At 34.7% G+C, this 22490-nt stretch overlaps 1 protein-coding gene across 4 annotated transcripts in view; it reads left to right on the forward strand.

The window, feature by feature from the left end:
- The window catches only part of LOC134539713 (calcineurin-binding protein cabin-1-like), an 83792-nt gene that overhangs the window by 29841 nt on the left and 31461 nt on the right, over positions 1 to 22490 (forward strand). For 3 of the 4 annotated variants that reach the window (XM_063381941.1, XM_063381940.1, XM_063381939.1), the window contains 10 exons: positions 2212 to 2422; positions 4846 to 4996; positions 8483 to 8633; positions 14278 to 14382; positions 16543 to 16708; positions 18125 to 18314; positions 18712 to 18857; positions 20114 to 20227; positions 21159 to 21323; positions 21442 to 21540. In XM_063381941.1, coding sequence (XP_063238011.1) covers positions 2212 to 2422; positions 4846 to 4996; positions 8483 to 8633; positions 14278 to 14382; positions 16543 to 16708; positions 18125 to 18314; positions 18712 to 18857; positions 20114 to 20227; positions 21159 to 21323; positions 21442 to 21540 — 1498 coding nt within the window. The remainder of the gene's footprint in view (positions 1 to 2211; positions 2423 to 4845; positions 4997 to 8482; positions 8634 to 14277; positions 14383 to 16542; positions 16709 to 18124; positions 18315 to 18711; positions 18858 to 20113; positions 20228 to 21158; positions 21324 to 21441; positions 21541 to 22490) is intronic. The other variant, XM_063381942.1, reaches the window with a different exon arrangement.

A 22490-nucleotide genomic window follows, 5' to 3' on the forward strand; every position in this document is an offset into this window, starting at 1 on the left:
TTTTCATTATACATATGATGTTATATTTGGTTTTTTTATTACTAATTGCTATCTTTAACGTTGAATTCATTAATGCCAGTACAAAATTGTGCATGTCATGTTTCTTGTGTTTAATTTTTTTTTTTTTATAATGGTCATCAACTGAAAAATAAAATAATAGAATATTGAACATGTGCATATCTGTTTAGAAATGTTAGGTTGGTATTTTTTTTATTTTAATTTAGTAGTTTAAGTCTTTTTTTTTTAAAAAAAAAAGTAACATTTCTTTTAAATGGGGAATATCACTTCATTTACCCATTTTGTTTTTTGCAATAATGATAATAAGTTATTACTCATTATTTGAAATTGTTGAAAGGGTTTTTAAGGTTCTAGTGCTTGGTATGTTGGGATTTTAAGTTGTTTATGCACATTTTTTTGCCAGGACATAAACTATATCCTCTTTACCTTGTTTTGATGTAGACAGGATTCAGCATGTAACTGGTGAGAGGAAATGACTGGTTATTTGGTTATTTCACAAAGATGACTGCAAATGTTATCTTTAAAAGATTTGTGCAATGGGAGTGCATGACTTGATGTAAGTTTTTGGACATACGCCATTGCTGAGAACTTTTTCTGTTGAAGAAAAACTAATAAATAAAATAAATAAATAAAAATAAAAATAAAAATAAAAATACTCAAAAAAAGATACAAAAAACACACAAAATTAAGCAAACAATTGCTGTTGTCAACAAGGATATGAACACCACAAAATATTCCGAAACAGGAATATGGTCAGCAAACAAAGAAAAAACAAAGAAAAATGTACTAAGAGAACGAAAAAATCCCCACAAATGATGACAACACAAAAATATTGAAACCCAAAATAATTCAGCACAACAGTTGAAACGAGACAAAAAACATGACAAAACGAAAAAACAAACAAATACAATAGTTTTACCTAAACAGAAACAAGCGACGTTTCGGGAACTGCTATCTGCTCCCGTCCTCAGGCAGAGACGCACATGGTACGGAAACACAGGTGCGACTGAGAAGGGGCTGGAAAATGAGGGTATTTATCAGAGAAAGGGCTACATCTTGCTCAGCCAATGACAGACGAGCTGTCTCCCCATTGGCTGTGCACCATGTAGTTAAAGCGGATTGGTTATGGTGGATCCCTTTGATAAAGAGAGAAACATCCCTGCAGCACAAAACAATAGCCAATACTCAACTCTTCAAGTATACCAGACAGGTCTAATTCTGACACGATACATTTTGTAACACTATCTGTAAAGATTTTATGGCCTTTATAAAGGATTTTTTACAAATGAACTACAAATTTAGCTTCTTTTTTTTTAAAAAAAAATATTGAGTGAGTAGCAAGTATTCGAAAAATATTCAATATTTATGAATAATGGAAAATTTGATTTAACATTTCAATTGAATATTTTTTTTTAATTTCAAGGCCGTATCGCAAAGTATTTAAATGGAAAAAAATAAAAACATATGAGAAGCTAAACAGATTTACTGAGAAATTGGTATTTATATTTTAAAAGATTTACTAACCTTTTATGTTCACTCGTCACGGGTTGAAAGAGAAGGTTGAAAGACTTGTGTGTGGGTCCAAGGGCGCAACAACTAAATTTCCAAAGGGGGGGGGGGGGGGGGGGGGGGGGGGGGGGCAATATACCTTTATATAAAGAATCATCGATCCCCCCCTAATTGAAGCGGGGGTCCGGGGGCCCTCCCCCGGAAAAAATTTGTATTTCAAGAAGGTGGAAAATGGTGCTATTTAAGCAGTTTTATTATATCTAAAAATTGATTACACGGCACTTTCTTTGCCCCCCCCCCCCCCCTCCACCGTTTGCCCCCACTTCAAGGTTTCAGAAGGGGGGGGGGGGTGGCAGGGGGCCAAATAGCATTTGCAAAATACTTTTTGCTGTGAATGTGTGGTTGGTTTGCGGAGAAGCGGGAAGTCCTGCAGGCTGTGTCACGGTTGTGTGTCCCCCAGCAACCAGAGCCTGTGCAAGGCGCAGCGAAATACCCTTCTTGCCCCCCCTCCCCCCCCCCCCCCCCCCCCCCCCTGTTGTTGCGCCCCTGTGCTGGTTGCCGGCAATATGTGTTCCCCCGACAGTGGGTTCTACTGGGAGGTCTGTCGTATTGTCGCGAGGAAAGGTTGAGGTAAGGTGAACGGAGAAGCGGGGCGTGTCACGCCGGTGTGTGTGTGTCCCCCAGCAACCAGAGCCTGTGCAAGGCCCAGCAGCTGCACAGCGACCGGCGCTACGAGGAGCTGGCGGCGGTGCTCACCGACACCTTCCAGCCACACCAGCAGAAGGAGCACCAGCCAAGCCTGCTGGGCATCCCGGCGCGGTGCAGCCCCACCGTGGACCGCCCCACGCAGATGGCGCTGCTGCTCCACGCCCTGTGGCACCTGGGGCGGCACAAGGTTCGTCTCGACGCGGCCGGCGCTGCGATAAAACAATAGAAGTTTTTGACGTGACACACGTCTAATAAATCGATGAATGCCGGCTGCACACAGGAAAAAGTGTCCCATTATGCACATTGTCCCGTTACGCTGTAGCCCGTTACGTTACGCTCATTGTACGCTTGCACCGCATCTATCTCTCTTCCACTCGATTGGAACAACCATCGATTTGACTTTTTCGAGGCACATTAAACTTGAAACACTCCCATTTGTTTCCTACTTTTCCTATCATCGTCCTATCCTTAACAGAATGACACAGATTGGAAGAAGTTAAAAGCAAACATATATAAAAGTTATAGTTAAAATAATCTCTTCGTTAAAGTAATAAACATATTTGAATTAATGAGTGCAAATAAAAGTAAATTTATGAATTAATTTGTAGATTTCATTTCACTCCTTTTTTGCATCCATACAAAATAGTGATAATTCAATAAAAATGATTCAATTTTATTCATAAAAGTATGCAATAATTTCATCAATGTTTTGTTATGAGTTTATGATGTTGTCACGTTATACTATCGTCCGTAAACCGACTTTACAGTCAACCAATTTTTTTTTTTTAGGTTCTAGTCCTTAAATGATTAAGTTTTTAATACCTTATTCACTGTAATACGTCAGAAAAAATTATACGCCACACGGTCATTTTAATTTTTTTTGCGGGTTATGTGGTACAGTATTCATCATCGAAGGATATTTCTCTCCTAATGACACTAGGAAGTTAATGTAAGCCCATTAAAAGTATTAAGGATCAAATATCGAAAACACATTAACTAATCGTTGGTAGATAAATCAGTTTGCTCAGTATTGTCTTGTTGGTTTTCGCTCACTCCCTCCTTCCCCGCTGGAGTCGAGACCCTCTGCGGCAAGCATAGAATAAGCGTCCAGGTTCGAGACCCGGGCGAGGTGTGGTTGGAAAATATGTAATCTAATATACACAAAATATTTATTAAAAATTAAATTATTTTTAATTTTGTGCAAATGTAAATTATTTCTGATATATATACCCACACACACATACACACATATATACACATATATACGAAATAATAAAAAATATTTGACAAAAAAATAGTTTTTAATGAAGAATCTCTTGGAAAAACTACACTGCATTGCTGTGTACTGTGAATTCAATTCAATATACACCAGGATGGCAACCATGTTCGCAGTGTGATTCATATGAATGTCCTCAATTGAATGGAGTTCGCAACATTACCATGCTACATTTAAAATGTGCCTTAACATATATTCACGATCAGTTTTTTATCATTAGGGCTGGAAAATTGACACAACAATGGTTGGTAGATTCATATTTGCAAGTTGAGGCCAACGACTTGAATTATATTAAACATATATGCGCGGCCAAAACATGGCAAACTTTGCCATGGCTCGCTACTATATCACTAAAAAAATGCTGAAACTATCTGCCTGGTCGAAACATGATGCTATGTCCCCATGCATATTATCTTTGCGCCACGGACTCGGCAGCAATGCTAGGAGGAACAGGTTAGCAAAGAGCAATGAAAATGCTACTATGTAAGCACATGAAAACATTATTTATACAGCGTACCAAAGTCATTCAGTTAGTCTTTGATTATTGTATGTATATTTTAGATAAGGTCCTAGATTGAAGTTATAAAAGAGAAATCCACTGATAATTTTTTCCCCATTCACTCTTCAAATTGATAGAGCTTATTCTATCTGAATTGGAAATCTGAGTAGCATCTATTAGGTAATAAGGTTGTAGAGCATAGACGTTACAGAAAAGAAATCCACGAGTAATTTTTTCCCCATTCACTCTTCAAATTGATAGAGCTTATTCTATCTGAATTGGAAATCTGAGTAGCATCTATTAGGTAATAAGGTTGTAGAGCATAGACGTTACAGAAAAGAAATCCACGAGTAATTTTTTCCCCATTCACTCTTCAAATTGATAGAGCTTATTCTATCTGAATTGGAAATCTGAGTAGCATCTATTAGGTAATAAGGTTGTAGAGCATAGACGTTACAGAAAAGAAATCCACGAGTAATTTTTTCCCCATTCACTCTTCAAATTGATAGAGCTTATTCTATCTGAATTGGAAATCTGAGTAGCATCTATTAGGTAATAAGGTTGTAGAGCATAGACGTTACAGAAAAGAAATCCACGAGTAATTTTTCCTATATGCTCTTCATACTGAAATAGCTTATTTATTATCTGAGTTGTAATTATGAGTAGGAAATACTAATATGGTCCTAGATTGTATAAGTTGTAAAAAATAAACATTTGATAAATTTTTTCCCATTCACTCTGCAAAATTCACATTTTTCCTTCACTACAGTGTACAATTTACAAATGCATTGCTTAATATACTTACGGGTCATGTTGCAAACTTTTTATCTTGCAGGAGTGCTTCTACTGGGGTGAAGTATGTTGCAACGAAGCATTCCAGAAATATTTGAACTGTGAAGAAGGCGAGCAAATGAATTGGGCTTCCACCATTGAGAAACTGTTAGCTGCGTTGGAATCTTGCATCACGAAGTGTGGTCTCTCTGTCAGTAAGTACACATTTGTTAGGTCTGCAATGGTTTAGGTTGGTGTCAAGTGTGTCTTTTTGTAAGTAATAAATAGAAAACACAGTTGTAGGGTATTGATGATGAGGGAGGTTAAAACACATATTTTACAGTGTTCGAACATTTCAAATATATTTAAATAATTTAGTTCTGCAAAGATTCTTAGTATAGAAAGTGAATAAGGATAAAATTTTATTACATTCACTTAAGTGTTAACCTTACTAGTTAGTTATGTAATTTTTTTTTCTTTTTGTAAGGGTGGGAATTTTTTTTCTCTCTCTCTCCCTCTCAATTTGAATTGAAGCAGAGTCAGGGGCGAAGCCAGGGGGGGGGGGGGGGGGGGGGGGGTAAGGGGTTTAAACTAGTGGTGCACCGATGCGGATACCGATGAATCGTAATCGGCGATTATGGGTACTTACCGATTAATCGTAATCGCCGATTATCTTAACGATTACTTTGCCGATTATTTACGTCCCGGCGTAATTAAGTAGGTTTTTACCGTGTAATATTTTGTTACACATTTTAGGATGAAATACGGTAATATTTGTATATATTAAAAAATTCATCTAACTCCGTCATATCATAAATAAAGATATTTCGTTAAGTTTATAAATCTCATTGCCTCGAACAATAAAAAAGACATTTTTCCTACACGTTTATTTACGTTTCGTCTTTTGCTTAGTGGCCTTGTACATTACCTATAGCCAGAGACGTAAAATAGATGGCACGCAATCAAAATACCACAAACAGTTGCAGTGGATTATATGACAATCAATCTTTTCGAGTCGTAGTAGCGGTTTAAAATCGTGGTCCCGATACCTTCTAGTTTTTATCACTGCGTTTTACAAACTCGTTATGGGCGTCTTTGGTAACATTATCCGTTTGTTATTTGTATGACGTGAAAAGTGAAAAAGTATTTATAATTTTATATATTCAGTCAACATAAATAAAATCACATGTGCTAGAATTGGTTTTTAGTCATTTTTATATATTTATAGTGAGATGGCGAGTAGGGAGAAAAAAAGTGAAGTGTGGAAACATTTTTCTATAAACTCAAGTGAACAAAATAAAGCAGCATGTTTACATGTTAAACGGTAATTTCTTGATGCAACCTTATGTGATAGTAATAATGCTAGTTTTCCGCAACAAAAACTTACCCATTGTAAATTACAATTATTAGACTGTAGTTCCAGTTGTTTACAATAACAAATATAAATAGAAGTTAATTTAATTTACACTTTGCAATGACTTAATAGTGTATTTTATATATTTTTATACTGTAATTATAACTGTATTCTCGATTTTACCTAATCTTGTTATTAAATTCACATGGGAATAAAAATTTTTGTGTGCATTATTACATTTAAAAAATTTCTTCATTATAATCGGTAACTGAATCGGTATCTGCCGATTATTGCTCTCATAATCGGTAATCGAATCGGTAATCGGTAAAGTCATATCGGTGCATCACTAGTTTAAACCCCCCTCCTTAGCACCAAATCTTTAATTAATTTCTTATTCATCACTCAAACAAATTTCATATTAAAATTAATAAAATTTTTATAATTACAATGTTTAAATTTAAATACCGAAAACTGCTAAAATAGCACTATTTTACACCTTAAAATCCAAATTTTCCCGGGGTAGGACCCCCGGACCCCCCGCTTTAATACGGGGGGGCCATGCTTCTTAACACCCCCCATACACAAATCCTGGCTATGCCACTGAGCAGAGTCAAATATGAAGATTATTTAAATATTTGGTTACCTTAATAAAAATCCATAGCTGCAGGTTTGAATCCTTGAGTTGGTGTTTGATCAGCACATCCTGCTTACCATACCATACACAATGCAGGAAACATGTAGCAAGCTAACTGCCACTGCTTGTAAATAAAAAGCAAAATTGGCAAAAACAAAAATTAACCTACCTAAAAGAGATAAACTGTTGAAGTAAATTGGAAACATTAACACACTATAGTTATTTGTACAACCAAGCATCTTCTCAAATATCTTAAAAGCAGGTTGTTGTGCAAATTCTGAAATACCGTGCCAAGAATTTTTTATTTTCCCTGTTAATTTTATAAGTATACAACACCTAATGAACATAAATAGTCTAAAAATTGATACTAATTGTTTTCCTTTCTTTCTCTTATTCTCTCTCTCTCTCTGTATCTCTGTGTGTCTCTGTCTCGCTATCTCTCTGTCTCTCTGTCTGTCTCTTCCTCCCTGTCTTTTTTCATCTGTCTCTTTTCCTCTCTCTGCCTCTCTCTCTCTTTTATTTCTCTCTTGCTGTATGTATGTATGACAAGTATAAATGAGCCAAAAAAATTTAACATTTACATGCATTTACCAGTGCAAGGATTTCTTTTGTTAATAGCATACTATCCCCCTGAGATGAGGCATACGCTTGGATCTTGGTTGGGAGAAACAGTTGTACCTAAACTTCATTCCCTATTGCCAGGTTGCAAAAATATAAAATGTGTTCTGTATTTAATGGAATAAAAAAGGTGCGAACAGTTGATAGGTGAATTAATGACTTCTGAATAAAAAAAGAACAAAAGTGTCCTAGTTATTGTCATATTGAGTTGTGGGTAATTTAATTTTTGTTTATCAAGTTCAAATCTCCATTCTGTACCAAATTATTAGTTTCTGTGACTGCAGAGTGATCTATTAAAATACCTATTATATTTGGCTTATCCAAACAAGATGTAAATATGCTACAAGAATTTTTTTATTTTTAATATATGTATTTTTTGCAACACGAACACTTCTTTTTTAAAATAATATTTTTATTTATTTTTGCAATGAGCCACCTTTTAAAATAACTAGCAAAGTATTAATAGTAAAAGTTACCCTAAAGAAATGAATACTCATAGTATATAATAATTTGGTGCAGGATTTGAAAACATACGTAAAAGTTGTTAATTACAATGACTTGAGCCAAGATTTTATGGTTTTGTATGTTGACAAATTTAGTTATTTTAATTTTTATTTTAAAAAATAAGATTATTCTTTGAACTTTTTGTTGATTTTTTTTATTTAGTAAAATTATTAATTGGCCTATCAACTGTTCTTTGTCTACTTTGAATTTTGTGACATCCTGTTTATAATGCAATATTATCTCTCATTTATGAATTTATTATTTAACTCTCCATTATATATACATAGACATACAGTACACTCCCGATTATATTTACTGTGTACTGCACACAATACACTCGTCAGTAGAGTTCAAATTTGCTCACTTGTAATAAAATGCAGATTTACATATGTATGTGCTGTATTTTTTTTTCGTGGCGTGCGCGGATAATAGGGAGTTTACGGTACTTAACATTACTGAACTGTATTTTTTGAAAATGAAACCGCAGAATCTTGTTCCTAGTCGTGCCTTGTTGACACTGCCGCGAAGCGAGTCGCGACAGCTCCGGTGACGGAACACTCGACGACGCAGTTGTGTTTTGTGTTGCGCCAGTGGACGACCTGGAGAAGGCGTCGCGCGTGGGCCGGCTGGTGCAGAACCTGACCCACATGGTGTGCCACCAGATGGAGGCGCCGGAGTCGGCCATCGAGATGCCCATCGAGACGGTGCTGCCGTGGATCCTCCTCCAGCAAGTGCTGCAGAGGTTCGTCCGTCACGTTCGCTGCGTCACCGACACTGTCTGGGCGATGGCTCGTCTTGCAGCAAACATTCACACTTATTTATTTATTATTTATTTATTTAATATTGTAACATTCCCACCAACAGCCGAGGGCTTTAGCGATGGGCACGACACATATATACAAGGACAACATATAAACAATACAAAAAAAATACAAACAAACAAACAAAATTTAAAATATAACTATTAAAAATAAACATCAAAATATAAAACGCATAAAAAGAAATACAAAACATAGGCATTATAATGAAATTACTAATTGCAGGCTTATCTAAAAAAAAATTTTAAAAATACATTATACAGTTACGCTTTTACAGATTAAGATTATCAATTTTATTGAAATTAAAAATGAGTCGAAAAATAATATTAATATTTTTATGGTATGTACATAGGGTAGATGTTAAACGGCTGTTAAATTGGGGAATTCTAATGCCAGTATTATCAAGAATGAACTTACAATTCAATTTTGAACAGTAACAGTTTTTAATAAATACATAATCCAGATAGATACGGCATTCAGAAAGAGAATCTATTGTAAGCTGAGAGAAGTTTTTAAGTATAATTATATTATAAACTTTATTCTGAATGGATTCTAATTTATTACTATTGGAAGCATTAATTGAATTCCAAATAACTGAACAATATTCTAACTTAGATCTAACAAGTGATAAATAAAGACAAAGAAGAGAGTCACTGTTTGTAGCATAGAAAGTATGTAATATATTAGATTAATGCTAATGTTCTATTGGAACTAGTAACTAAGTAATTTACATGCAAGTGAAAATATAATTTTGAGTCAAGTAGTATACCTAAATCTTTTATAGAAGAAGTGATTGGGATTATTTTATTGTTAAGAACATAATCGTATTTTACAGGATGATATTTCCTTGTGACTCCTTATCAATGTCTTACATGATATTTATTTCAATAATTTCATAAGAACCTACATCTACCAAAGTCTAAACTTTATCTGAACACCTGCCAAAAAAGGTTTCACCTCATGAAGCCCTATCTAATGTCGAGCCTTTCTCTGCATTACCCCCCGCCCTTCCCAACCGTTTTACATGATTCACCACGTGTGCTACTGATTAGAGGTGTTTCGGTAAAGCTTGCACGGTGCAAGATAATGCAGCGTTAAACTTTTTTTTTTTTCACTCTACGCTGTATATTACCATTTGTAATTTTAGTAGTTATAATTCTCCTATTTCTTCACTAAACGTGATTAAATAGGGTGAAATATTGATAAAATTCCATTTCACCCTGCAGTTGCAATGAAAAGACTAAAGCGATGGTCATGACGAGGAACGAAAGTGTAGTAAATGAGATGCATTGAATTAGATGAGTTGAGTTAAAACAGGGCGGAAACCTTCAAGTATCTAGGAAGTGTATTGGAGTGAGAGGGTAAAAACAAGGAGGAAATTGTAAGGCGATAACAACAAGGGGATATGCATTCTACAGGTGTGTGAGAGATTTAGTACGGAAGAGAGCGGTGCCACTAAAGGGCAAACAAGTGTTGTTCACTTACGGAGCAGAGACTTGGACTGTAGACTAGAGAGAAGCTGGGAACATCAGAGCAATAGGAATGGAGTTTATTAGGAGTATGATGGCAGTAACGAGGCGAGACAGGATCAGGAATGAGTTGGTGCAAGCAATATCAGCACAGGACTTGATTGAGATCACGGGAAAAGCAAGAAATGAGAGGGTGTGGCCATGTCCGGAGAATGGGAAAGGAAAGACTGCTCAGGAAAATGATGGAATTTAAGTTCTCAATCTCATGAAGAAGGCCCCAAGGCCGAGGTGGGAAGAGCAGATAGTTAAAGGGGTGCAGGAGAGAGGAGAAGAATGGAATAAAGTGAAGAATTAGGATGGTGTAGTAACAGAGGAAGAGGGAGGCATTTTAGTTTGGTGATGCTGACTGGTAGCAGTAGATGATGATGATGATGATGGTGATGGCTTGTATTAAACACTTTGTGTGTATGTATAGTACAAATTTTTTTACTGCATTGGTCTGATTTTCTCTATTTCCCATGAGGTTAGAAATTTTGTGGCATTATGAAATATGTATTTTCATCATTTGAGAATGGTATTATATATAAGTAGGGATGGTGATTTTTTGTTTTCAGGAAATAGATGCAAAAATATGCAAAAAAAAATCGAAATATAGACTATTCCGAGATAAATGTGAAATCAAGGTAAAAAACGTAGATTCGTCTTCACTCTACACAATTTATTTACCGATTGTATTTCGTTTCAGTTCAGTATCAAAAGAAACCATCATTTTATGGCGTATTCAGCACAAGTATCTTATTGTCACGTCATTCACAACACTATTGTTCATAAATATTGAATGAAGAATGGCCATCCGTGCCTCGCGATTGTAAACAAAGCAAAGAACAACTAGCTGGAAGATTGTCCGTCATCTTGCAGAGTACAAGTTTTTAGGCCACCATATTGCGACATCTCTGCTTCGCCGCGCTAACAATTGTAAGTCCCATTTTCTGGTTGTGTTTCACGTGAAAGCCGCGTTCTTGTGTAGTCTGTGGAAGGTGGTGTGTTTACAAATACGTGCATACTCGTGAATGTGTTGTATACTGTTATTTCTCGTGGTAAAAATGGGACAAAACGTAATTTCCATTCGCGATCGCATAAATGAATACAAAAGTGAACAGTTCTACAAAAGTGATACGAATATTTTAATTTGCAATTTATGTAATCGCCGTCTGGAGTGGAAAAAAAAAAGATGTACTTAAAAAGCACATTAAATCTGAGGGACATCAGGCTGCAAAAAAAAATAATTCACCGACAAATCGGATGAAGGAAAAAAGTCAGTAAAACGGCAAGCAATGGTTTCTGGCATGATCAAAAACCAAAAGAAGGCAAACATTGAAAAAACTAAAAGAAAAAAAAATTGAAAAAACAAGTTTCAATAACATTATTTGTGCACTCTACATCAACTATGGCCATGAACACAGCTAAAAAATATTTATTGTAATTTTAAGTATTCAATTTATTGCACTCATAAGTGCTAAAAAGTTGTTTGGAAACCTGCCAAGATAGGCTATCTTTGTAGTTGTGCTAGATCTGGTAAATATGTAGAGTAGCGGTATATGCGAAAAAAAATGCTAAAAATCCAAAAATACTTTTATTCTATGCTCTTTCACTTCCTCTTTTCAAATCAACCGGCGGAGATGAGAAATTCCAAATACTTTAGGAGATATCAAATTTTTTAATTTTGAACATGTAGAGTAGCGGTATTTGCGAGAAAAAAAAAAATTCTAAAAATCTGAAATTACTTTTATTATATGCTCTTTCACTTCCTCTTTTCATTAAAACCGGCGGAGATAAGAAATTCCAAATACTTTAGGAGATATCAAATTTTTAAATTTAGCAATACAACACCTGTACAACCATTCGAACGACGCAATTTTGGTTATTTTGCAGTGTGTTCGTGAATGCGTAATAAATAAAATGGTCGATTAGGTCAGGTCAGCTACATTATGAATACTTTCAAACTAAGCGTACATTAAAAATAATATGATTTAATTTCAATGGTTCTTTAGTTTTAAAGTACCGTAATCACTCGCGTAATGTCTGCAGTAATTTGACCACATTTTTGTCCAAAAAAATGGGGTGCGGACATTATGCGAGGAAAAATAAAAAATACAAAATTTTGTGTCTTAATTATTACTAAAAAGGCACAAAACGTATCTAAAATCAATTTGGATTTCACTAGCTATTTTAAAAGAATATTGCTGCGGGATCGCTTGCAAACAACCCGGCTTAGACCATGTTTACTTTGCTGTAATTGCCATCGGTAACTGTCTCGCACCCGCCGGAACATTAAAAAAAAATACGCGCTACACTGAAATAAGTGTGGTTACGTGTGCCTTATTAATTTGATTAATATGTGATGGATTAAAACGGCTATTAACTGCACGGCTGCAATATTTTAGCCGTACAATATCCTTACGTGCGGCGCGCAAGGAACCAGCAAGCTGGCAACAGCGCAGTGACTCACCAGTTCCACATCTGCTGCGCTCTGTACTACCCCTCCCCCTTCCGAAAATCTGATGGCCTTCGTGACGTAGAGAAGGAGGAAGGGGAAGGAAACATTTAGAGCGTGAGAATGGCCAAGGGAGGGATTCCAACCAAATGTAAACAAAGAGGGCTTCTGTTCTGTCCAGACACGTAAAACAGGGTACACACTAATTAAAGTTGATGTTTCTTTTACGCTGCGCTGCGTGTCTTACCTCAACAGAAAACAAGACTGATCCACGCCGTGTTGCATTTGTTGACTGCAACTGTTCTTTTATTTTCCGCCACTGACGAACACTTTTTTCGTGCACTTCAAACTCCCTTTCAGCAGCCCTGTTCCCATGCTCTTCAGCATAATGAACAACTCTTAATTTAAACCGCGCAGTGAAGGATTTATATTTACCCATTCTGTACTCTACACTATAAAACTCGACGCGAAACTCATGCCTTGAACTTGCGTGCGTGTTGGTCAGCTGTGTTTACCGTTACCGTGCTTTGTTCAGTTCAACGAATTTCCCCACCCTTTCAGGACAGGAGAGAAAGTACAGCTCAAGGTCACGGCTTTGTTTACAGAGCCGTCAACTTTCCATTTGTACTGCGTCCTTTAGGGGTGGCCAAAGTTGTGTTGCCCGCTGTAGACGGCTGGTGCGGACATTATGCGAATTTTAAATTTTTTCTTTTAAGGATATATAAATAAAGGGTGCGGACATTATGCGAGGGCGGACATTACGCGAGTGAATACGGTATTTATAACGTAACTTACCGGACCTAACAAACCCGGACAAATGATGAACATTAACAACTCACGTAAAATTTTTTTGTTACTTATTACTTGCGCAACAATATCCAAATAAAAAATAAGACTTTAAAATTAGAAACGTTAAAAACTCACCTAAGTTGGAGGCGGGTACATTTCCTTTGCTATTAGAAGGAAATGATGTAGTCGTTCACCTACGTCGCGATACCTCCAACGGAACATTAATAAATAAATAAATAATCACGTATTGGTTCATTTGAATATAGGCCAATCACGGAACTGTCACATGACAAAATTGTCCAATAAGATACATAATAGATACTCGTAAACAAGAAACAATGGTAATCGCAGCATTAATACCCAGGTATTGTGATTAAATTAAAAAATTTGATATCTCCTAAAGTATTTGGAATTTCTTATCTCCGCCGGTTGATTTGAAAAGAGGAAGTGAAAGAGCATAGAATAAAAGTATTTTCGGATTTTTAGCATTTTTTTTCCCATATACCGCGACTCTACATATTTACCCTAGATCTTTATTTCTGTGGTTGTTAATAATTAATATGTGTATTATTTAATGCTTTTTAAAAATATACTTTTCTTCAGTAATGTAAAATGAGAGAATTGGCTAAATCTTGTTTTTTAAAATGCTACAAAATGCTAAATTTCAAATTCAAAATGCTAAATGTTATTATTTAAAATGCTATAAATCACCATCTCTATATATAAGGAATATTTTACTTTATAATTTTGATAACGGCAGCGATATTTGATGTCTACTATATTTTTTTTTAAATCATGTTAATTTTTTCTTTGCAGGTATCATGAAAAGAAATTGCAAAATAATACTAATGTTGAAAGCTACCCTACAGAAGTACCTGGTTATATTCAGGTCTTGTTTACAGCTCATGAATATCTTGGCAAGTGAGTACATACTAGTAGTGGTCATATTGTTAGATTTTAAGTTTTTTCTTATAAAACAGTAATTTTCTTTACAAAACAGTCTGCTTATCACCATGAACTACTCAAGAATGTATAGTTGAATAGTATTGTGTAGAGACTCATTTATTATAGATATTAAAAGTACATTATTTATTTAAATGAGGGAAGTAAGTCAAAAAGTTGTAAGGGGAAAAAAAATGAAAAGTGTAGATAAAGTTTATTTATAAAAAAATTAATTTATCTTACCAGCATAACTATGTGATGTTACTGTCTACATAGTTCACATAGAGCCATCAAAATATCTTTATTTTACTGTTTATAATTAGTTAGTTGTAAGGCACCTAAAAAATGATGACTATAATAAACACTTTAATTTAATATACACAAAATATTTATTTAAAGTTTAAAATATAAAAATATTGTGCAAATGAAAAATATTTATTTTACGCGCACACACGCACACACTCACACGCACACACTCACACGCACACACACACACACACACACGCACACTCACGCACGCACACACACTCACGCGTGCGCACACACACACACACAAAATATAAAAATATATTTAACAAAAAAAATGTTTTAATGAAGAACCTCTTGAGTTACTACATTGCACATTAATTGTCTCTGGGCATTCAGTAATCTTCCTTGCTGTGAATTCAATTCAATATACACCAGAATGGCAACCATATTGGCAGTGCGATTCGTACGAAGGTGCTCCCTTGTGAGTCCGCAACAACATTAGCATGCTACTTTTAAATGTTTCTTAACATGTATTCATGGTCAATTTAATCCAATCATTAGGGCTGGAAAATTGACACAGCTGTGATTGGTAGATTTACATTTGCAAGTGGAGTTCAACAACTTGAATTATATTAAACATATATGCGTGGCCAAAACGTGGCAAACTATGCCATGGCTCTCTACTTTCCTACTTTATCACTAAAAAATGCTGAAAATATCGGCCTGGTTGAAACATGACGCTATGCCCCCATGCATATTATCTTTACGCCACGGACTCGACAGAAATGCTAGGAGGAACAGGTTAGCAAAGAGCAATGAAAATGCAATCTGTAAGCACATGAAAACATTATTTATACAGCGTACCGAAGTCATTAAGTTAGTCTTTGATGATTGAATGTATATTATAGATATAGTATATAGGAATTACCTACATACGGAAGTGGATAGATAACCTCCTGAAAGAGTACATGGTATCTTTGTCTATTGTGTGTTCTCCTCTGCTGGAGAGGCCGATCAAACAATCCGAACACCCCGCAAATGATGTTTAAAATATTTTCAGTTAATTTAAAAATTAATTCCAAAATATTATGTACTTAGTAAAATACCTTCATCGGGGGTCGGCTAAAAAAATCAGAGCAAAAAATTTAACCAAAAGCTATGCTGTCGAATTGATCCAACCGTGAAACTCTTGAAAAGTTGGAATAAAGATCTCCAGGGCCCTTAATGTGTCCTACAGTTTCTCGTGGTGATGCATCTGTATATCCTGCACTGTATCTATTAATTATATTTTTGAACAAAGGCTAAAAGAACAGAAAACTAGAGATGGTATCTATGCTGCTCTGTTTACTTGGAATAATGGTGTTCTAGCTTTCTAAGCCAGTCAGAGTTTAGGTGCTTGCTGAATTTTGATCACATGTGTGGAAGTTAAAGAACGTTAATTTTTGAAAAAAAAATATTATGCTATATTATTGTCGAGACAGCTGTTTTAGAATTAAAATTGTGATTGCACTCATACTTAAGTATGTATGCAGGTTTGAGTGTTTTTTTTGTTTTGTTTTTACATTTTATCAAGTGTACTATTTCCTTTTAATCTATCGTAAAGTGATGATATGTACCTTTTAAATTGTTGCCTTTTAATTAACTTTTTCCTTCGTAAATGTAAGCATACTGTATATACCTTGCAGATGCCTTCAGTCAGACATTAAGTTAATTGATGGTAGTAATTTTTAGACATAATTTGGTTAGGAACATGCCCACCTGTTAAAATATTTACATTCAATTGCTTGAGAATCACAATTTTTTTTTTTTTTTTTTCAGCTGGTGGCTTTATCTGAGGAAAACTCATTTTATAAACTCCATGAAATGTGCTTTCGTATGTGGTTTTTGCAGACGATCTTGGTGCTGCAGCAACGAAGGGGCTCTGTTGTTGTACACGATGGAGGTGCTTATACCAAGACTGAAAGACGAGTCTCTCGCAGTGTTCAGGGACAGGCTGAAGCTGGGGCTTGAGCAAGCTTTCTACTGCTTGTATGGGCATCCGAACAGGAAGAACAAGGTAGTACTGACGACTAACTTTCATGGCTATTGTTGTACTTACTACATTATTGACCCAACACAGATTTTAATACAGTAACATGAGTTATTTGTTAATGTTTGTTTCTTGTACTTTGCTTTCACTGGACGTTGCAGCAAAAAATGGGGAAAGGTTCCCATACAGAGAATTTTGTAGGACAGCTGAATAGCTTAATTTAATTTTCAGGAGGAAAAATGGGCTTTGGGAGGAGGAATCGCTTTATAAAAAACATACAATTTACTATTCAAAATTATTTTGTGGAGATGACTTTACTCAAGCTAAATACAATCCGACTGATTTTAATTCATTGTTAACACACACACACACACACACCATGTTTGTGTGTGTGTGTGTGTGCATGTGCATCTGTATAACAATCTAGAACTTCAGCTGGCTCAGAATTGATCTTAGATTCTGCATACTTTACATAAAAACACATTGATAATTAGTTGGGTTCGAAAATACTGTTAAAATTTCATAAAAATGTTGTTCTAAATGATTCATTAAGAAAATTAAGTCTCTCAAGAACAATTACTTATTTTAACTGGTTTTGTTATCTTTGACTGCAGTTTTACACTAGCACAATGGCTGCCATATTTCGACCACAACACTGTTCCATATTATATACAAAGCATTACAAAAATGGTTCATTGCTTCAAGAAAACAATTTACTTTTAAATGGTACCTAAATGTCTGTTGAAACAAAAAAATTTTTTACTGGTATTAATATCCCATGGTTTCACATGAACTCACTGTACAAGCCAAGGACTCTGTCAGTGAAACGACGACTAAAAACCAATTTTAAAGTCTCGTTGCAAGCTTAACACCAATGACTGCAGTCAACGAAAATGATGGCAAAGTGTAGGTACTTTATAAACCTTTTCTTCATTCTTGTCATAAATTATTTAAAAAGTAGTACAGTTAAGATTTTTTTTGAGCCACATGTTTACTTATCCTTAAATTTGATTTTACATTACCTAAAATGATAGGTACATTTGTTGTTGGACCAAAGTGTGTGCAAGTTTTTTGGATCATTTTCTATTTGTTTAGGTGTGTCATGCATGTACTAAATGAGACAAATATTTTTCACTTTATTTCAGTTTGATTTTGAAATAACATAACAATTGTGATTTACTTTTACAACACTTTGGTTAATACAATCTTCGATATTGCAAAAAATGTCAAAATTATGGTCTTTCTGGTTAGTATTATTGAGGTTTGACTTTAAACAGTGAAAACCAATAATGATGTTGTGTGTACAATAATTTTTTTACTAAATCAATCTTCACCTTTGCATGAATCATTCAAGGAGTGTTATAACATACTACATATGTACTATGTACTTCTAAATATTAAATCGCAGCAACATTTCTGAACAGTTATTGTTACTTGTTTCAGCTAAAGCATTTGCAAGACCACGGTGTACCACAGATCGCACTTGACTGGGAGCATGCACTGCAGCTGTTCCAGTTTTGCCAACCTGAGGACATCCCAGAATTTGATTCAAATAACATTCCTTCCATCTCAACGGACATTGAACCTCTTTTCAAGCGAATAATTTCACTTGTTCCAGATGACTGCAGTCCAGGTAACAATCTGACACGTCCTGTAATTTATTTATAGGTATATATTTAAATTTTATATTTATTTATTTTATTTATTTATATTTGTGACACTTTGACATATCCATCGACAGACATGCTCTCCAACAGTTTTACATGCCCATTGACAGTTTGACATGCCCTCCAGATGTTATGACATGCCCACCGCCAGTTATGATATGCCCACCAACAGTTTGACATGCCCACTGCCAGTTATGACATGCCCATCAACAGTTTGACATGCCCATTGGCAGTTTTACATGGCCACTGCTAGTTGTGACATGCTCACCAACAAATTGACATGCACACTGACATTTTAAAGTGATTTTATTTTCCCATTAATATTGTTTTTGAGAGTCTGAGACGTCTTGTTGTTGATTGCAGTGCCTCTCGTCGAAAAAATGGGTCGTTACATAGATGGTACAAGTCCACAGGTCCCTGTGCTGGGGGACCAAAGCTCCAAACTACCACGCCAAGTTTCGAACATCTACTATCTCCTGGCTGACTTCTATTTTAAGAATAATGAGTGGGTAGGTTGGCTTTCAATCTTCTACGTAATTTGTCAGATATACTTGATGTTGCCAGTATATTACGTCTGCATTGTCGTGTTACGTAATTGTCTCCTTTCTTAAAAAGAGCTCGCGGTGTGCCAATTGATCAGATTGCTACTCTAACAGTGTTGTAAGACAAGTTTAATTACTTGGGGAGGTCAACCATGGATTTTTTGAAAATAGCGGATTCGTTCCGTCAATGCTCCATTCTCATCTCAACACCACTTATCGTCTCTAATGATTCCTTTGGTTGACAACACATTAAGCCAAGTCCAATCATTCATACAATGTTGATGAGATATTAAACGTTAAATCATTCGTTCATCAAATGATGGACCTGATGTGGAAGTCTGCTATGATGTGGGAGGAATGAAAACATTTTTATATTTTCTTGAGTTTCAACAGTGATGGTTGGATCACAAATATCTTGAAATCAAATTTTAAATTTGAATCACAAAGAGTATCTCGAATATACCCCTCGAATAAAATGAGATTTCAGTGTTATTGTTTTTATTTTTTATTGATTTTATTTATTCGAAATTACAATGTATTATTCAACTATTATGATACTTAAATGTTTCATTGTACTTATTTCACTGAAACCATTTAAGTTTGACTGATGCATTATGCACTTTTAATAGATAACAATTTGTAATAAGTATTTCTAACTACTCATACTGATTTAAAAAAAATGGCAAGTATTTGTATGTTTGAAAAAGGTTCCAGTGTTGTATTGAAAAATAAGTGACTTATAAAATAGTAAGATCAAACAAAGTAAAAATATCTAGTTAGTAATGCATTTGGGTACAAACTTCATACTAAATGAGTTACGTTATCTGAATTAACTATATTAAAAAGATTGCACATATGTTATTTTAATTAAGTTTTGATTTAAAATGATGATTAATGTCACAATTTCAGTTGAATTTTGGTGCTTTATGGTGTATTAAAATGCATTTGAACACTTTATAGTTTAATTAAATGATTTTCTCTGTTATATAATGTATTGTATGCTTTTCGGTGTTTTTTTCGGTTTTATCGCAATTCACCATATAATCTAGTCCCTATTTATAAGGGAACTGTAATATGACATTAGATTAATCAGTGTTTATCTCCAAATTTTTTTTTCCAGATATTTTCCTCTAATATTAAATTGTTTGAATACTTGAGATTTGATGGTATTGGAGGATTTAATTGGCTTATCCCGTGTTTTAAACTCTTTTCTTATTTTATAGAGCAAAGCGATTCGTCACTATCTGCTTGACGTTTGTGTTAATCCTCTGCGGCTGGATTCGTGGGCTGGAATGGCTCTTGCCAGAGGCAGTCTCTTGGAGATGAAGTTAAATTCAGTAAGTACCGGAAATTAGTTTTTTTTTACAAACCCTTTCTCTATAACATGATTATTGATGCACAATGTCTGTATGTTCTAAGTTATGCTTTGTTAGGACTGTAATTTGTCATGGCCTTTTAAAGCATTTGTTAAAAAATTATTACTTTGGCTTTTTTAAAGTTGATTAGCCACTGCTGTTTTTAATTTGATTTTATAATATCATACCAGTTTTTGACACAATAGGGCACAAAAGATATATGTGTAAATGTTGTCAAACTGTCTGTAATTGTTGTATTTTAAATTTCAGTAGTACATAATTTATAATTTGTAACAAATGCGAAGAATAATACAGTCAAACCTCAGTAATACAAATCAGAAGGGACCATAATTTGTCACTTTGCAATAATGAGGTTTGTAATAACCAAAGTAATAAAAAATAAATCACCAAATTTATATAATGTCTAAATGAATTTCAAATAAAATTATATTTGCACTCAATTTTATACCACACAAAATATACTTTTTGAGGGTATCAGTAACATACAGTGTCTAAATGAAACTTCACATTGATTCTTTACATTACTTTAGAATGATTGTATTAACTATTCTTTACTAGAAATAACTCTTTACCTTTGTAATAATACCAACTTTGTATTACATAATAACCATACATTTTCACTGAAACCCCTTTGTAATAATGAGAGTTTGGTATTAACGGTTTTTTTTTATTAATGAGGTTTCACTGTAGTGTCAGTCTAGACAATGTCAAAATGTAAAATCTGCACTGCTTGGATTTGGAAAAATCTATGTACACTACATGAATGATGCATTTACCTTAAACATATTGTTTTATGTGTATGGACTTAGGTTTAATTGGAATACATATCCTCAAGAAAACTGGTAAAAGTATTGTGTATATTTCTTACACTAGCATATGTGTTTGTTTGCAGTGTGAGCCTTTGCGCAACGAAAGTGAGTTCTTGCGCCAAGCTGCGACAGCTCGTCGTTGTTTCCAACGGGCGCTCGAGATCGATCCAAAGCACTCTGTGTTGTGGATCGAGTACGGCTCCTTCGTATACATGGTCCACTCGTTCTGCTCGAGAGTGCTGAAGCAGGTATGAAACCTTCCGTATTTGACTGCTCCAGAACATTCTTTATTTTAAGTTGTGTTAGTTACTAATTAACTTTGCCGTTTGTTCTCTTAGTTTTGCACGTGTATTTTTGATGTTTCAGCAGGCTGTTAATTTGAGTATGGAGATGTGGACGATAATCGAAAAACAAAAAGAAGAAATGTTGGATCTTGCTGTAAAGTGTTTTACAGAAGCTAATAAGGTAATTATTCTGAGAGTGGATGTCAATTTGTTGATTGCAAACTGCTACTTACTATGTAGATGTAGTGCATAACAACTTAAAGTACACGTTGAAAAGTAGTACCAAGATTTATACGTAATATGTAGTTTTCAACATGTAAGATTAAATGGTACATACAATGAGGTTAGCTTCTAATAATTGTTAAACACATTTGCACCTTCATATAAGATGTGAGACCTATTGGTCTTTGGGCATTTAAGTGGCACATTTTTAGTCAAGAAACATAAAAATTTGGGGTACCATTTTTTGAAATATTATGTGATAGTAGCGAAGCTGTGGAAATAAACTACTGCTTTCATGTTGCTCACTCAAAGATAAGAATCTCGAACTCGACAGCTGTAATGGACTTGGAGGTAGTATTGAGAGGGAAAGGTATTTTTTTTTGCCTATCATGCTCTTCAGAACGATGAAGAGAAGGTGGACACCTGGAACTTGTCAACCACTGTAGTAAACAAAAGAACAAAAATTTTTAAAAAAATAATTTAAAAAAAAAAAGCTATTAATGCTTTAAATGTCTGTGAATAATATTTTGCTTGTACGTATGTGTAAGGGTCTGTGAGTATTTAAAAAATATTCCATATTCATGTGTAATGTCTAATGTGATATTTACATCAAATAAATAAAACAGGCTCTGCAAAAGCCTAGCATTTAACCAGTTAAAATCTTTTTAATTCTTTTTTTTTTTTTTTTTTTTTTCATTTTAAATTTATTTAATAGGTGATACAGTATATGTATGTGGGCCGCTTTGCTAATGGATATGCAAAGCATGTCTATGATTACTCCTTAATTGTGGCCAGTTTGACAGGCTATATAACAAAAAATTCTCTCAAATTTTCATTTCAAAAGTATCTTACTTAGGGTATCTTAAATATTGGAAAATCAGAGAAAAGTCAGGGAAGTAGAAATTGGTC

The sequence above is a fragment of the Bacillus rossius genome, chromosome 15 (assembly GCF_032445375.1).
Source record: "Bacillus rossius redtenbacheri isolate Brsri chromosome 15, Brsri_v3, whole genome shotgun sequence".
Classification (NCBI taxonomy): Eukaryota; Metazoa; Arthropoda; class Insecta; order Phasmatodea; family Bacillidae; genus Bacillus; species Bacillus rossius.